We start from the raw sequence: 18558 nt of genomic DNA, 5'->3' as shown, positions 1-18558 counted from the left end.
CAGATCGCAAAACCCACCTAGGCCAGAAGGCTGCAAATTGGTATGTTGATCATCCACCCTCCAATCATCAAGCATACCAAATTGCAGCCTGCTAGCCTCAGTAGCTCTTATTTAATTTAAGGATAAAGTTGGCCATAATCGTGTGTTTGGTAATGATGTAGGGCAGGTTGTCGTAGTTTCATGGGCGGCAGCTCATACAGCATTATACGGAGACAATCGAATTACCTATACCTAGTAGATCTATGTTCAGTCGCCTTGATTATACAATGTACAGAAAACTTTGCGGCGAAGAAACTTCGGCCCTTATTTTACTTGTTTATGTCATGTAGCCTGTCTAATGATCCTACTTATAGGGATGCAACTTAACCTAACTTAGGATGAAGTCTTACAGTAAACAATGTGGTTTTACATTCATTAACTCCCTCTGTACCATTCCTACTACTTGCGGGGATACAATCTGACCTAGCCTTCCCCACAGGGGCTAGTGCCATCAATGCACCTCATGCCATGCTATTTAGGCATTACTCAAGGTTCTTTGCAGCGTCCCTTCAACCCCCAGCTGCAACCTCTGTCATTCATCTTCCTGTACCTTCATTCATATTCTTTTTCTTCTGACTTGCAATGGCAAACGTTTTCCTCCTGTTGCAGCTATCAGACCTTTTTACTGTCAGTTTCCAATTCAGCTTTGAATGACCTCTTATCAGTTGTGACCTAGCTTTAGCTAAGGTGACTAGTATTTAAGTTTGCAGGAGTTTTGGTCCCCTTGGATTTCAATGTCAATCCGTCTTACACTCGTTTCTTGCTCAAGTTTTGGAGAAAGATTAACTTTATATGTGTCCCCATTGCTGAATAACCACTGGTTCCATGCAATGTAAAAACACCATACAAACATTATGAAAACTTTATATGTGTCACAACTTCAAACGCATGTCAGAATCATTTAGTAATTGTAATGTCCTTTCATGGAAGTGTGGATTGTTTGAGAAGGACATCTGGAATACAAAATCCCCTTGTAATATAGTCAAGGATAATCACTCTATTATAATTCACTAATGATAATACCCCACTTTCCTATATGAGAACAACTTTCTTAAAAAACTGGTTTATTATTTACAGATATTGACTGAGCCAAAATAAAGCGACCACCATCTGGCAGTGGAAATGGACATTCTTCTTTTGAGCATAGTATACATTACTGCTGTTACCAATAAGTTTAGCCCAAGATTGACTGTAACAAAACCCTGAACTGTTATGACCTCTCTAACTTTGAGTGAGTTAAGGTAAGGAAAATGCATTAGTGAAGCTTTTTCCATGACAAGAATCCATGTACAGACCCCATAAAATCTTCTTTTTATATAATCTTATAAAAAGTGTGAATAACACTAGAATATTTTTTTTCTTACTTCTTACTATGACATTAAAACCTTCATATATCATTCAGGACTGCATCATTAGCTAGTATTCTGGTGGTTAGTGATGGAGAAACAGGAGACAATTTCAGAGTTAGAGGGAACTTTAACTGGCCTCAGCTACACATTCTTGTGAGTAATTATTTAATTTTTAGTTATTTTACTTTGTGAATTAATGTATATTTTGTGAATTAATGTATAAGCCATACAGATTATAGGTTTTCACATTATCGGCACTAGCACTAGATAGCTACATAAACGTGGAAAGTTATTATCAACAATATGTAGAACCTTTTTTCTGCAAGTTAGGGTCTCCCATCTTTCCTCTCAAATGGAATTTTTAAAAGTGAAACTTACCCTCCATCATTTGCTTTATCTGCAACTACTTGGCGTGGGTCCAGCAAGTGTTAAAATTGAAGTTGTCATTACCAAATGAATGCTCCTAAATGTTACTCCCCCACCCTTTTTACAATGGGTGGCAAGACAGTGGGTGTTTGGCTGCTTATATTTCTCGTATTGATGAACTATATATAGTACCAATCATTTAGACAAGTGCTCTGAAATTTGGTTTCATTTATGTAGACTGTACTCTCTTTCTCCTGCCTTTGCTTCCCAGTCCTCATTGGACAAAGGTAGATCATGCTTCGCCTAAAGACATTCATGGTAGGGTGAAGAGGTCTAGGCCTTCACTTTTTAATCCGTTGTCCCGAGGTTATTATAGAGATTATTCACCTGAGCCAGGTAATCAGATGTGTTCAATAGTGAACGATGCTGCTGTGCCTGCAGCCACCTGAAGGAGTCCAGAGTCTCTAGTTAGGCATTCGGATAGTAAGCGTTCGCTCCAAGCCTCATTAGTTAACAATTGTTCCCATTTTAACACTTGTTGAACCCACACCGCGTAGTTGCAGTTGAAACAATTGATGGAGGGTAAGGGTAAGTACCTTAAAAATGTATATTTTATTGTAAGAATTAGCATTTTTTCTCATATGTATACATTTTACCATGACATATAGTCATTCTGTTCTGGTCAAGAATGCTTTCAGAAGTTAAGGTTCCTTTTCTCATACAATTTCACTGATGATAAAAATTCATAAAAGGATAGTGAAAATGCAGTAGTTGTTGAAGAATGATTTTCATTGCATCTTTCTAACCACTTTTTGCAATTTTGTAGTGTGGGTGAATACATTTTCTGGTTGATGGAACTCTATAGCAAAGGATCTGCATATCACATCATGGTGCGCCACCCATTCCAGCTACCCAGGCGCAATTCATTGCAGCTACAGCGCCGTTATAGAATCACCAACCTGAAACCACAAAATATCTGCAAAGTTAGTTTTGTCCTTAGCTGAGAAATTAAGTCATAGGTTTTCGTTTCCTTATTCTGTTCTCTTCAACCTTTGTTATCTTCTAGTATTTAGATATGGGTCTCTACTGTAATTCTGTATTTCCACTTATCTCTCTTGCTCTCTGTGCTAAGTATGCATTGTATTATGAGTTCAAATTAGTGGTAGGTCTGCTTCTAATTTAAAATTAATATATACAGTTTTCCACATTAAAATTCATTGAATGATACTCTGGATTTCAGTGTTAAAGACATAAGTAACTAGCTATTTCTACCCTCCTTATTTTCCTATATGTAAAAGACAGTAAAACTCAGAATTCTTTAACTTCTGTATTTGTAATGGAAATTTATTTTAGTAGAACTGAAGAACTGCCATTGCTTATCCTTGGAAATTTTCAGGAGAGATTGCTAACTTATGTTGCTCGTTCAACATCTCGGCTACAAGAGCTAAGCGAGGATCTGGAACAAAGTGATCTACAAGGTGCCTCCATGATAAGTGGTTTGATATCCTACAAGGTAAGTTGTAGCCATCTTTCGTATTCACCAACTCTAAAGTCCTCACTTCATTTTCTTTTCAGAGTCTATGCCTTAGTGTATATTAGTATTGTCAAAGTTGTTACATAATGATTTTTATTTATTTACAGCAAAACTAAGTTAAACATTTTGTTGGTAACTCTGTGGAACTTATTGATGCATGTCATTATTCCTCACAGTGCAGAAATTGCATAACTGTGAACTACTGAAAAAGGAAGTTATTTAACTATCTATCAGTTGGAGACAGAACCTAGTCAAGGCAAATAGGTGTTGAAATTTTTCGAAGTATTTCCTGAACTCTGTAAATACTGAAATATTTTTTTAATTCAACACTATTTACAAGAGTCCAATTCATTTTAATTAATTAATAAACAATTCAAGTAAAATAACAGTTTGCTTCAATATGGAATAAAACCCACAAATGGAGAAAAGTAATGTATTTCACTTTCAAAGGGTAGTCTCCCTTCCTCTTCACAAGAGGAAGTGATGGTCCCTTCAAAATCTTGCTCTGTGAGTTTTACTTACACTTATAAAAAGTTTATTTTTAATACTTTTGCCATTTCTGTTATAATCAGTGATCTCACAACAGTCTCATTCCAAACAGGGAATTGTTACAAAGGCTATCGATGAGGATCTGGGTATCTGGGAACTTGATGGAAGCATCACTTTGGTGCTGTCATTCTTGTGCCACCTGACAGGTGAAATTTGGAGTAAAGACCTCGTCGAGAATGTAAAGGACGTTGACCCCAAATCAGCAGCTGTTGCAACTTCTGAGAAATTTTATAAAAATGAATATTTGAAAGTAGGAGACCATATTGCTGTCCACCATGTGCATCACTCTGTCATAAAGGGAAGAATTTATCTCACCTGCTGTGGCAGAAGTTCATTGGAAAATAACCAGTAAGAAATTACCTGAATGAGTTTAGAAGTGACCATATGTTCTTGGAACTGTTAGTACAATACGTATTATTGGATTGTGCATGGCCTTTATATATAGCGTAATTTTGAAGAAATAAATTTCAGTATAGCAATAGGCAATGTATCCAATCTCTTTTTATGAAACAGTTGATCAAGTATCTTGTTCCATTCTTGTCACTGACCTGCTTCACTGTTAGATAACATTTGGGTCAAAATAGTTTGCTGTGTAGTGAATGTTGTCTAAATAGCATTGAACTAGATGTTTGTTAAGATCGATAGGTGTAAAAGAAAGATGGATGGGTTTGTAGTTGAGAGATTTTTTTTAACAAGCTATGCAGTATTTAAACAATTATTTCTTTATTATGTTCAGTGCAGTAAATGTGCCTTGTTGTCAATTTTCTCAGTTCCGGAGGTCCTTCATTACTCACACTGTTGGACTGCAGAAGAGTTTGCATGAGGATGTTGTACAATGGAACTTCAACAGTTCAAGAAAAGATGCATTGCATTACTACCTTAAAACAATACTCATTATATTGTAATAATTTACTTATATTTTTATTCATTTATTTATCTTTTATTAAGTTTTTTGTGTATTTTTCCTTTTTAATAACTGCTCTCTTCTTACTGTATTTCTTATGAACTTCAATTACTTCTTTCAAATAAGCACCATATTCTTTGGAAGCCTAATTTTCAAGTCAGTGAATAGGGTTCATTTTCTGAATAATGATAATAGTAATAGTAATGGGTCTCCCAGGCCACAATGGCAAAATTAACCAAACCATTTAACTGCTACTAAAGTCTGTGTCAGATAGAGGACATTTTCTGAATTGGAAAATAATTTAATTAGGATAATTTAGTATCCTGCAATATATTTGATATTCATCCAAGCTTCCATAATGTGCTGTAGATGATATATAATAAAATGCCTTTGCAGAATCTCTTCAACCAAGGTTGCATCACTTTGTACCTTGTACTTTTCATCTACTACTCCTGTTTTTTCCCACTTAATTGTTAAACTTCTTTAGCTCTACCTTACTCTATTTTCCACTTTTTGTTGTTTTTGAAGCTGTGTAATAAATAAGTGGAAAAATTATTTATAAAATCATACATACAAGATAATTCACAAACACATCTTCAAAAAGAGTCTATGCAGACTGTAAAAGCACTAAAGAAGAGCACAAAGTCTGAAGACATCAGAAGAAAGGAGAGTAAAATTAAAGATCTTATCTAATACAAAAATGGTTTAAATATGGGAAGGGGTACAAAATTACAAGTGACAGGGATGGAGCAGTCTCAGTACCTACAGCAACAAACAAGCAACCTGAACTTGAGACCAGGTTGTGCATTAAAGCCTTATAAAACTTTACCTTCATCACCACACAGAAAGGATAGTAAAAGATCATTAAAAGTAAGGACTATGACAGACTGTAAGCAATGGGGGAATTGTATGCATGTGATTACCTGTCCATCACAAAACCAGTTTTTATGGTTTGAGTCTGACTAATATGTATGTGCTCAAAAGAATAATGAAAATAAAAAATTAAACGGTGAATATAATAGCACTTTATGCACATTTTGGACAGTACCCTGTCATAGTGTTCCCCCGTATTCGCAGAGTATGTGTTCCAGACACAACCCCCCTCCACGCAGAATAGTTGAAACCCCTATAAAACGCTTAAAACTGTCTATTTTATTAGTTAAAACTCAGGAAAAGCTCACTAAAAATTGCATACCTGGTTTTTTTTTTATTTCTATCACAAAAAGTGATAGAAATCTGTGGACACCGGGTGTTCACTGTACATCCTCCTCATTTTACTTTTGATAGCAGGAAATTTATCTCTGGAAATTGTACGACAAGTTTAAGCTTCTAATGCATATAATGTTTATTTCAGAATCCCCAAGATAAAGAAAACTGTAACTAGGTGCGAGAACTCGGTTGTTGATATACTGCATCTGTATGGTTTGAGTTTATCAGGCCTGCATTGGCTTCTCAGTATAACGAATCATCTTGTCGAAGCATTGTGCCCCAAGTTCGCAGATGAAGAAGAGGTAGTAAGGTCAGTATAATTTGGTGTGATTTTAGTGGTTTTCTTTAAATGCTTAATCATATTTTTTTCATTCACTTTCCTGTTTTTTTCAAAAAGTGTGTAGGACAGGCTGATGAGAAAGCAAAAGATGCTTGGTGGATTATCAGGAAAGTGCCTTTGTCTTTACCTAATCTTTGCCTTCTGAGCATTTTACTATTCGTAAATCTATTCTGACTCTGCTCCCCGAGTTGCTGTGGCAAACCTAGTGGATTTCTTTTTCCTTACAAGGTGTGCCAGCCCCACCTTGTTGACCATTTGTTGCTGGCACTTTTTTTTCAATGACGTATAGTGACATTTAGTTTTGCTCCCAGTGTTTATTGTTCTGTTTATTTTGACAATGTTATTGTTTTGAGTCTATTTATTAGTTTTGATTCTGATTTTATGTTAATTTTAATCCTTTCCGGAGACATTAAGCTGAATCTTGGGCCTGTTACTCATTACAGCAAGAAAAATTGCAAAGTACATACTTTACTCAGATATGCAGGGCTTAACTTCAGATTCTCTTGATTTCCAGAGTTCTTGTAACTACAGTTTGTTGTTTTTATCTGAGACTCTTGTAAGTAGTAAAATGTCACAAAGGTCGAGTTTTTAGTCCCAGGGTTTGATACCCCTGACATTATTTTAACATCCTACATGCACAAGGTATGACTGTATACTTTAAGTCCAGACAACCTGTTTATCGTCAGAAAAATTTATAGTGTAGTTGCCATGAAGTTCTTTGTTTTAAAATTTTCATTAAGTTCTATAATGTTTATGTACGTATTGCTGTTTTAATCTAAATGTTGATGGTTATGTGACTGTCTTTTGGAGAGGATTAGTATGGCTCAGTCACAGGATTAAAAAAATTAATTCGTTACTTATGGAGACTAAGTGAGTGGGCTAAATTCAGATTCCACAGTCAGCATGGCCAGTCTACTCTTGAGTTCTGTGTATCCTCTGATTTTTTCCAGCTAATTGAGGGACCCACTCACATTTCTGGTAATAGATTAGACCTCATATTCACATTAGTTCCAGTTTTTGTGAAGTCCAAGGTCTGTGAATATATAGGCACCTCTGATCAATGGGCAATTGAGCTGGACATATCTGTATATTCCGAATTCCACTATTGGAAAAATAGTCTGGTAGAAATCTGGAGCCAGTTGGGATCACATTATTGAAGCTTGTCAGGCACTTAATTTTTCTGATGTTATGTTAGATGCTGATCCCAAGAAGTTATATTAGATGCTGATCCCAAGAAATTGAATTAAATGCTAATGGCTATTTTAATCAGATATGCCGTGGTTTGATGATACATGTAGACAAGGATGCCATGACAGACCATATTCAACGCATGGAGATGAAATCGTTCAAGTGAAAATGACACCATTTTTTGTTGAGTCTTGCTGTGCTGCAAATAGAACTTACCATACAGCCGGGAGAAATTACAATGAGTAGAACTTACCATACAGCCGGGAGAAATTACAATGAGTCTAGAACTTACCATACAGCCGGGAGAAATTACAATGAGTCCTTGAAGAGGAAACTTGGAGGAATTACTCAGCCTCATCTGTGGTGGACCAAATTGGCATCACCTATCTTTGGGTCATGCTCATCTTCCATTCCACCACTACTAACAGATGATGGTAAATTGGTTACTGGCCTTAGGTAAAAGGCTGAAGTGCTTTATCAAGCTTTTGAAGCTAAGCAATCTTCGAGGATGTCCCTCTCCCTGATACTTGTCATCCTGGACATCTCTTACAAAATTTGCATTTTGCTCCTGAGATGATAAGATAATTCTGGATAATCTTGATAACTATGGTGGAGAAGACCAAGATGGTTTCTTCCCTTTGTTTTTTTAAAATAAAAAGTGTCAAGCGTGTACTCTCCCAAGTTAAGTAGATTCTATAGATTTTTATGCCCATGTAGTATCTTTGCGGATGAGCGCTAGCCCAGACCCCAAAGTATCTGAAAGAAAATAGTAAGATGATTCCATAAATATTACAAGATGCTGCCTTGAATTTTGGTTCGTTTTGCATGTAAAAATCACATTTTTAAGCAAAATAACATGGCTGATATTTTAAATTGTTCTGCATTTGTTATTCTAATTACTGTGTTTTGTCTCCAGGAGCAAGGTTGGTGAGAAGCCAAGCATTCTCCTCAGATTAATAGAGGATGCATGGGAACGTGGTCTTCAAAAAGTAGGGTCACGCTCCTTGGTCAGAGAGTTCTTACGTCATGATCACTGTGCTATAACAGAGGCAAGCATTTTGGTGGTTTCAGTTTATATCTAATTGTCTTAGCCTTTCATGTGCTTTGTGAACTAAGGCAATGACAGCTTGGTATCACAGAATTCCAATTTTGAAATGCCAGTAAGCCAAAGAAAATTAAAAGAAGTGTGCTCAAAGAGGATTTGAGGTATGTGTTAATACAGTACAGTGGTACCTCATTTGTTGAATGTTTTCTATGTCAAACATTCTGTTTTTCAAACAGAATTTTAGAAGAAATATTGTTCCATTTGTTGAACACATACTTGTACTTCATCCCAACCAATTGTCTTGTTTATACGTACTTGATGATAATTCCTTTCTTGTTTATATGCACTTTATGATAATTCCTTACATTATTCTTGGAGCACAAAAGTTTCTGTATAGCATCCTTTCATTCCCAGGTCGATTAATTACCTCCAACAAGGTCACGTTATTGGGTCATTTTTTTGTGGGCAGAATTACCCAAGAAGTAATTTTGATTTGTGCAAAAATTCTAGTAAAGGTAGTCTTGTTGATTGGCAAGTATTTAAATTCTAGAAAGGTTCAGATTTTTATGAGGGAATTTTTTGTGAGCACGAGTGTAGGGAGTACCACTTTGGGATTTATTGGCTTGGCAGGGCTCTGCATTCTCTATACCTTCAGTTGCTTCATGTCTTTCACTTTATTGTTCCTTTTGGTTTCTTCTTATTGACTTCACTAACCTTTTCTTCAATGTTCACCTTTCATTCAAAAGAAAGTTCAACCCAAACACATTACAGTGAAAAATATATTATTCATTTATCTTATTAATTTTTATCATAAAGACAACACCCTAATTACAGTTGTTTTAAATGTTACATCAGACCGAGTACTTTTGTTTTATATAATTTTTTTTTTTTCATCTTTTCTAGGAGTTTACTCCACCATTTTCTTTGATGAAAATAAAGGAAGTGCTAGCCACAGAACCCAGTAAATCAGCTGATAGTGAAGAAGCTGCTGTTCCACAGATTTGGAATTACCACGTCAGTCAGCAGAAGGAGCCCACCTATGTTGTTGGGACATTGTCTTTTGGCGATGATGGAGTCTTGCAACTTTACGATGTTAATGGTAGTATTGATATTTTGATATTAGGAGCACAAAATCAGTTATTAGAGGGATCATTGGTAGCACTGTATAATTTCTCAGTAGTTGTAGAAACATTCATTATTCGTGATCTGCAAGAGTATACCAAACTACAGAAAAAGTACATCATTGTTGAGATCCCCTGTGTAGTTGTTTTAAAGGAGCGGCCCAAATCAGAGGCTTATCCATTACACGAGACAACAAATGTCACCATTATTTCAAAATCAAATGTCATGTGCATCCAACCTCAAACAGACTTACAGCACACATCTGTAGACAAGTTTTTTATAGCTAAAGCTGTTATTAACCAAACCTTCCCATGTGGACGACAGGAAAAATGGGACACTTTCATCAGATTTTCTGGTAAGAATGCGTTAGCCCATTCATGTTTTGAAGATGGGTATTCTTACACTTTACATACCAGTTTAAAAGAGCCAGGAGTTTATTTGAAGAAAACCTGTGCAAACGTTTGGTTAAGGTCGATGCAGTGTCACTATGGGACTTCTGAATGTGTGTACATTCCTGAGGAAACCAAGATTGTTGACGTGACTCCAGGTCGAACTTGTGTAAGAACAGTTGATATTGAAAGGTTGTTGGATAGTGATACCTGTGAAAGCAGTGAACTAATCACAGTCGTTGGTATGGTTCAAGATCGGCAGTTAATGACATCAAAATTTGATTCAGAAAACAGCCATTTCCCCTTGGCATTCACCAACAACTTTCACATTGGAGTACCTGGAAGCAAAATTCTTAGAATTTTAATATGTGACTCAAGGGAAAATAGTAATAGTACAATATGGATATATTTTATGGGTTCACAGTATTATTACATTCCACAATATCCTCTTGGGATACTTCCCGGAATGAAGATCGAAGCGTCTTGCGTAATGCGCAAGATCTCGAAGAACACAAAACGTGCTTACCTCCGATGTTCTAACTTCAGTGTCCTTACCCCCCTTTCCTTACCACCTCCTAGCCCTGTTTCACCAAAACTACCTCATCGGTACTTACGTGAAATCTCCGAGCAGGAGGAACCTTTTCAAGTTATTGCTCACATTGAGTGCATTCAGAAAGTTATTCTGAAAAGCATTTGCATTGCTTGTAAATCAGAAATGGTGGAAGGGAGCTGCAGCTATGTTGGATGTTCGTCACCAGAGGGAGGGGTGCTGAGCGTCTATGTCGAAGTTATTATAGATGATGGCAGCGAGACTGCCCAGATATTTATGGATTCTCCAAATAATCTGCGGTTACTGTTACAGTTAACAGATGAAGATTATAGTCAGTTAAGCAGCAAAGTTACAGAGAGTGGCAAAAAGCTCTCCTTTAACCGCGCACAGTACTTGAAGGGGAATTCTGGTCATGTCATCAGTGACGAGGCCTTTGGATTCTTGTGTTCTCATGATAGTCACTGTCGACCAATGAGACTAGAGTGTAGGAAGTTCAAGACCAATAATCCTGAAGAAGGTGTTCTTTTGTATTGTATCAATGCTTTTGAATTGGATCCAGAAAATGATATAAAGATTTGGCAGTCAAAGCAAAGTTTATCATGAAGAAACTGGAGCATGTGGGCTAGTTAGCTTGAATGTATACTCTATTTAAGATTGTAGTTTTTAGTAGACATATGAAAATTCATATGTGCAGTGGTGCAATGCCATTCTAGTTTACAAAATTAAATGATATAAAAGACATTTATATATTTATGGAAAGCTTCAGTACAAATCTATTCATTATAACAAATGTCTCTTGAAGTGTTTTGCCTGTATCTTATTGCCCAGGATGTATGGTAAAATTTGTGTTAACTTTCCACTTATAAACAAGCAAAGTTGCTTCTTACAAGGTGAGACCAGCACATTGTGTTTCAGTACTGTGGCAAAGTCGCATCACTTCATATTGCAACTGATATAGTATTTGCTTGTGTTGTTTTTGTCATAGGTTCTGATGAAATATTGTTAGCTTATGATGGGGATGTGAAACTGATTGTTTATTCAGCCACTTTTATAGTTTTTGATTGGTTAAGTATTTTTCCTTTTGCTCTTACTCATTCTTAAGAGTATGGTTTTTGTCAGTGTCCTTTGAAAGTGTCCACATGTACTAACACTACACACAGTTGTCTGAGGAGCTGTAGATGGTACTTAGTTCTTTGCATCAGTTTGGCCCTTATTGCAATGCTCTCTACCTTTTACTTTTCATCATTCCCTTTGGTCTCATGCTACATATCTACTCAATTTCTGTAACTAACTTTGCTCTCACTTTGCTCTAATTTTCACCTTTTATTGATGACCAATCCTTCAAGGTGAGCCATCCAAGTGGTCTTGTCAAACTAGTTTATAATGATATTAGTAATCTCTGAGGAGAGTATTCCTTCCTGTGCCACAAATCTAGTGAAGTTTTGTGGTAACAAATCACAACTGAAGTTCCCACTTGGATGAACTGGACAGACCAACACACATATAATCTCTCCTTCAAGTAGGTAGTTGTTTGACTTTATTAAGTAGTTTGTTTTGAGCACATGCAAGTTTGAAGTTTGTTTTGAACAAATGCAAAAGTTTGAAGTTTGTTTTGAACAGGCAAAAGTTTGAAATTTGCATTGAGCACATGCAAAAGTTTGAAGTTTGTTTTGAGCATGCAAAGGTTTGAAGTGTTTTTTTTTATACTCCATGAATACAGAATTATTTTTTATATATACTGGTCCATTCCTTCCAATCCCCTATGATTGTTGTAGCAATCCAATATGGAATGAAATGGCTTATTTGTTGAGGAAAGAAGTCACACCAAGCTTACAAAGTAATCCTGTTGAAAAGTCAGCATTTAGCTCAATTTCACCATACGCCTTGGGCATTAAGGTATAAAAGTAAGGATTTCCTTTATGAAATAAAAATATTTTATACTATATTTGATATTTAACTTGTGCCATTGTCACAGTAGGATGCACAAAATTATTTTTATCTTATTAAGAATATTTTTAACAATTTTTACTAATACTTATAAGGAATGAATTTTATTTTTATAACTGATTATATAATGGATTAAATAGTTGCCAAACCATTGAGAAAAATATGTATTTCAAATTTTGTACATTTTTCAAATATTTCATGTACTGCATGCCACTCTGTTACATTATTAAAATAGGAAATATTAAAGATTGCATGTTACCTTAAACATTCACAATTTGTTTCTGGTTTTGTGTACAGTGTTAAATACTTAATGAACTGAAAGTTAGTCTTGTCACATTAACAACAATATTTTGTCACTTAATAAATTTAAAAGCATGAGATGTTAATGAAATATCTACAATGCCTTTTTTTTTCTAAATTTGTTTTGGTACATGAATTGCAAAATTTACCATTCCATTTATTATTTGGGGTACTTAAATTGCTTAATGGCATGCTGATTAACAGCCTGGAGTCAAATTTTATGAAGTTATTAAACAACATCTCCAGTGATGAGAGATTCTCATGTAAAAGTCCAAACTTGCAGTAATTATAGTAATGTGCAATAGTACCTAGATATTTCCAATATTTCATGAAATTCTGATCCCCCAAAATTACCACCAATGCTGTTATTTAAATCCAAATTTACTTTTTTCACATTTATGAGTTGTATGGAAAAAAAATTCAAAACTTACCAAGTGCTGCTATTACAAGCAGAAGTGTTAAACAGTTACACAATTTCTAGCACTGATTCTCAACACCAGTTTATCCCTGTAGTTTGCCAACTCTATAAGTTATATGAATTAAGACATTATCATATATGAATTACTGATCTGTATTTTTTTATAATATTCAACAACATTCTTGCAAAGTACAACCTTTGCAAATAAAAAATCAATGTACATATATGCATGTGTAAAGTATTTTACAAAATATCAAATAATTACAAATACAGCAGTGCTAGAATCTCGATAGTTATCATCAAAACTTCCTCAAACATATACATCGTATAAGTATTTCCTACTAACTTCAATACTCCCTTTCATGTCTTTGCTTGATCCCTGTACCTTATTAATCAAATTGCTATCAGTGCATTCCTGACTTACCCATTGTTTATGCATAAATTCACCATCTCGGTACACTTCTCCCCAGGTCCATCTTTAACTTCTATATAAGGATGTAAATAGAAAACTGTGTATCTTCCTCATTCTCTTTAAGTGGCCTCTTTTGGTTTTACAGCTTTCTTACCCTTTGGGAATTTTCCCTTTTGGTGTTTTACCTTGCTTACACCTTTGTAAGATTTCCCCATTTTTTGCGGTGGCTTAGTCATGCCACTGTATGATTTTCCTTTTTGGTATTGTGGTTTAGTATTAGTGTTATATAATTTTCCCTTACGGTGCTGCAATTTACTTGGGGCATTGTACGCTCTGACGTTTTGGTCTTTTTGTGGACCAAGGGCTTCATCTAACTGCCTCTGTACAACATTCGGCAGACGTGGGAGTGTTTCAAATCCGAAACATTTGGCAAGCTGTGAATGGATGAAAGCAAAGCCAATTAGAAACTTTGTCTGCTAGTACAGTACCCTAATTGTTTCTTTCACACTCAAAAGAAAGACCTTTCATTACTAAAACAGCAGTTTTCATTAGAAAACCAGCAAAATAGTTTGTCCTATCATAAAATGCAACTTCATAGTTTTCTTTTCAGCCTAATACTAATACTAACCATTTTTTTCTTAAATGAAAATTTCCATGAACATATATAAGTAACATTTAAAGCAAGGAAATTGTCATGCAACACTATTTAGCCTTTAAAACTAATTTTAATAAACTCCTGAACTGACCTGAACCTGTAAATTCTACATGAGCATGGCAAGGCTATAGGAACCATGTACCAGAATGCAGGCAAAGCAATTTTTTTTATCTCAAAATCATATCCTGTACTCTAAATACTACCATAAACACTTTGCTTTTTATGTTTTTCCTTTATGAATCTGTTTATGACAGTACTAAATAATATACTAAATGTCCAAAGGAAAAGTAAGATCAGACTTCATTGCATTGATTGCAAGAGGTAAAGTATTCATTAAAACAAACTATTTATGTCATGCTCAAAATATTATAATTTTCCAAATCTTAAGATTCATCCCAAGGTCCTTTTCAAAAATGATTATTAGTCATGAGTATTTCAAGTGACAATAATGCTACCTCTAAGCCTTACCTTTTTAAGATCTAATTTGGTGATATCCAAAAACTCATTATTATTGTAGTTGAAATACCCTCCAAAGTGACTTGCCAGTGCTTTTAAAGCTAGCACCTTAAGATTCTTAGTGTTTCGTACAGTTTTCTCCACCTAAAAGAAAAGATTCAAATTGTTTTCAGCATGACACTCAAAGGTATCAGTAAAGTCATTAAATAAATATTGTACTCTTGATTTATACATGTCGACAACCATACCTCACGACTTGGTCATTTTCAATGAAACTCAAAATTAAATTTTGCTGTTTGGACATTTCATCTTAAAGCAATTTTAACAAAAAATTAATATTAATATTTTGTTACCAGCAAGAAATGAAATTTGTTCCATTAAGTGAAATTGATGACAGGAAATAATTCCTTAATCATATGTAAAAGAAATTAGTTTCGTATTGACATTTGTATCTGGTATCTTTTACACATTTTTCAGGAGCTGTAATTACTAATGCATGTCAGACATTGCAAGCTTTCCAACGATATGCATTGAACTCTTTAATTTGTGTATAAATTAACCAATTTCCAAGTGTGAGAAAACACATCTGGCTGTATATAGACATCTCTCTGTTTCGCCCTGATGTCAAATGCTACTTTCACGCTCAAGATTTCTGGACCTGTCAGGGAATTTGTGTCAGTAAATCAGAGTACACCTTGACTCTGCCTCTTACTCACTGCCTCATTATACTAGTGACCGCGAAGATGACCAACCCCGCGAGAACCAGCCCATCCAGCGACAACGTTGCACCAACAGCCGTAAGCATCTGCCTGTCACCCTTCACAACCCAGAGGCCTGGTTCTTCAGAGCAAAGGTCATCTTCAAGTCCAAGAAATCTCCACATCCTGCAAAGCCGACGCCATCCTCGAGTTCCTGCCAGAAGATGTTTTTTAACAAATCACAGAATGGCTCATTGACCAAAAGACCACGGTCACCTACGAAGCTCTGTCGGACCAATTAAGGTCGTCCTTCAGCAAGCAGCCTGCCTCAAAGCAAAGAAGTTCACAGACAACGTGGCGACAGTAATAGGACCGCCACCTGGCCCACAAGTCGACAGAACCTACACAACCACCCATAGATGATGCAGCAGACCAACACAGAGATGGACAGCAACCCTAACGGTCCTGACCACCCCCATAATCACCACTACTGGACCTTCAAGGTGGAAAAACAAACTCAAGTACAAGGCCATAACAGGAGAACATCCCAAAGGCATTTGTTTCCACCACTGGAGGTTTGGGAATAAGGCTCGAAAATGTGAAAACTACTGCTGCATGTCAGAAAAAATGCAAAAGGCAACAAACTAAATGTCAGCAGTTGGCAGACCAGTTGCCTCGTAAGAGAAACCGCACCTGCTTTCCGATGTGTTTCTTTGAGGTTCAGGTAAGAAGACCACATGATTTTTTCATCACACACAAAAGATCAAGTACGGAGTTCCTTGTCGACACCGGCCCATGCACGTCGTTTGTGCCAGCTAACCTGCACAAAAGACTTAATCCAACCCAAGCATTCTACAGGTACCAACTGCCAGCAGAGCCTCACTGAAAATGTATGGGAAACGGACCATGAATTTGTCATTCGGCAGGAAGAAGTACAATTGGACGTTCATCACAGCATGTTTACCAATCTACTTGGTGGTAGACTTTCTAAAATCCCACAACATGCTGATGGACATAGCAAATACAGCAGTTGATCACACAACCCTTCCCCATAGCCCCACTAACTTCGATGCCAGCACAAGTGATAAGTCGCCTCCTACAGGAGTTCCCAGAGGCATTAAAGGACGACCTGCAGCACGACCTGACCAAACCTGCAAAGCACCACATCCCACATAGTCACCAAAGGTCCCCCAGTGCATGCCTGTTTCAGATGTTTGGCCCCAGAAAAACTTGCCTATGCCAGACAAGCTTTCCAAGACATGGAACAAAGAGGAATATGTGAAAAACCCTCCAGCCCCTGGGCATCTCCTCTCCACATGGTACCAAAACCAGACAGCACATAAGGTTCCTGCAGCAACTTCCAGACTCGACATCAAGAGAGTACCTGACAGGTACCCACTGCCGAACATTGCCAACATAACAAACCAGATATAAGGCAAAATATTTACCAAGATTGACCTGCTGAAGGAATACTTTCAAGTCCTGGTTGCAAAGGACATAGAAAAAATTGCTACTATCACCCACTTCAGCTGCTTCAGCCTTTGGCACCTTCCACTACAGCTGCTTCTGCCTTTGGAACTCAGTTGCGACCTTCCAACGTCTGATGGGCGAAATCCTGGGCAACCTACCCTTCTTCATTGTCTATTTCAATGAAATACTCCTATTCGGCCCCAACATCAAACAACGTGAGAGACATCAGGCAGGTCTTGTAAATAATCAAAGAAAATGGGCTTAATAGTCCAAAAGGACAAATGTGAATGGGCAAAAGTGGTAGTGGAATTCCTGGACCACCGAATAAGCCGTGAAGAGGTCAAGCCCTTCCCGACAAAGGTCTAAGTAATCACCAACTTCCCAAAGCCAATAACAATCAAATCATTCCAAGAATTATGTTGGTAAAGAAAGACATACATGAGTAGCACAGCGATGAGCACGGTAATCAAACAAGACAGGTGATGGTTGTCACCCGTTGGCATTATTCAGCTTAGCAAAAGTACTCCATGTTCGACCGAGAGTTACTTGCAGTCCACAGAGCCATCTGCCACTTCTGATTACATGCTAGAAGGACGAAAATTTGTTGTGCAGACAGACCACCAACCGTTGGTTCACGCCTTCGCTAAAAGTGGAGACGGGTGGTCAGCAAGACAGCAGCGCCACCCATCATCGATAGCCCAACACTCCTGCACCATCAGATACTTAAAGGGCTCTTCCAACAATGTGGCAGGCGCCCTTTCCTGAAACTCCATCAACACTGTCTAGAGCAGGATATCATATCCTGAAATAGCATCGGCCAGAAGGATGATGTGGACCTATAGCGACTTTGGCGAGAGAAACCCACCCTTATGTGGTGTGATACCTGGAGTCTCCACCAACAGATTATTGCAAGCCTATGTCCCAGATGATGACCCACTTCTCCTAGGCCTATTGGGGGCTCCTGATTCAAGCAACCTTTAACAATTTTTTAGAAGCTACTCTATGACATTATTAAAACTTTAATTACTAATACGACATGTCAGACGTTGCAAGCTTTCCAATCGTAGAGAGTTTGAACTCTCATTTTTATATAGAACTATTAAACATTTTCCATGGGTGAGAAAACACATCTGGCTGGATGTAGACATCTCTCTATTTCTCCCTAATGTCAAATGCTACTTTTACGCTCGCAAGAGTTCTTGACCTATTGGGGATTTTGTGTTGATAAATCAGAATACACCTTGACTGCCTCTTACTTGCCACCTCATTACAAACTCATACAATGAACACCAAGAATTTTGAAATTGCCTTCATTTGTCAAAACGCCGACTGAATAGGGGTAAATCCTGAGCTCTTGATCAACTCTGCAATTTCACTTTTTTAATGCTTCTCATTAAAAAAATTCTCCACATCATCAAAGGCTACAAAATCACAATTTGTCAAAAATTGTATTTTTCCTAACTATACAAACCTGAGGTCCTTTAACAATAGGAATGTACTTATGGCGTAGCTGGAATTACGGCCGTTGAATCTTGAACAAGGTGGTTAGGCAGTAACTACCGTGGGGCAGGCTAACCTGCCCGGATGTAAACACTCCACTTTGCCTTTCGGCCCAGGT

General features: G+C 36.9%; 2 protein-coding genes across 9 annotated transcripts in view; one reads left to right on the top strand and one right to left on the bottom strand.

Moving 5' to 3' along the window:
* The window catches only part of LOC135200189 (uncharacterized), a 36182-nt gene extending 22998 nt beyond the window's left edge, over nucleotides 1-13184 (top strand). For 5 of the 7 annotated variants that reach the window (XM_064228580.1, XM_064228613.1, XM_064228570.1 and 2 more), the window contains exons 2-9: nucleotides 1117-1280; nucleotides 1442-1541; nucleotides 2581-2737; nucleotides 3151-3267; nucleotides 3890-4185; nucleotides 6096-6260; nucleotides 8395-8527; nucleotides 9427-13184. In XM_064228580.1, coding sequence (XP_064084650.1) covers nucleotides 1477-1541; nucleotides 2581-2737; nucleotides 3151-3267; nucleotides 3890-4185; nucleotides 6096-6260; nucleotides 8395-8527; nucleotides 9427-11187 — 2694 coding nt within the window. In that variant the 5' untranslated portion in view covers nucleotides 1117-1280; nucleotides 1442-1476 and the 3' untranslated portion in view covers nucleotides 11188-13184. The remainder of the gene's footprint in view (nucleotides 1-1116; nucleotides 1281-1441; nucleotides 1542-2580; nucleotides 2738-3150; nucleotides 3268-3889; nucleotides 4186-6095; nucleotides 6261-8394; nucleotides 8528-9426) is intronic. The other 2 variants (XM_064228624.1, XM_064228632.1) reach the window with 2 other exon arrangements.
* A 204-nt stretch (nucleotides 13185-13388) lies between these two features.
* Nucleotides 13389-18558, bottom strand: part of LOC135200204 (uncharacterized) — a 116140-nt gene continuing 110970 nt past the window's right edge. For both annotated transcript variants that reach the window (XM_064228644.1, XM_064228650.1), the window contains exons 11-12: nucleotides 14785-14916; nucleotides 13389-14095 (exon numbers count right to left, since the gene is read on the bottom strand). In XM_064228644.1, the coding sequence (XP_064084714.1) occupies nucleotides 13781-14095; nucleotides 14785-14916 (447 nt within the window). In that variant the 3' untranslated portion in view covers nucleotides 13389-13780. The remainder of the gene's footprint in view (nucleotides 14096-14784; nucleotides 14917-18558) is intronic.

Source organism: Macrobrachium nipponense, chromosome 23, assembly GCF_015104395.2.
Source record: "Macrobrachium nipponense isolate FS-2020 chromosome 23, ASM1510439v2, whole genome shotgun sequence".
NCBI lineage: Eukaryota > Metazoa > Arthropoda > Malacostraca > Decapoda > Palaemonidae > Macrobrachium > Macrobrachium nipponense.
Note: the sequence above shows the minus strand (reverse complement) of the source record. Positions and strands in the feature narration are given on the sequence as shown.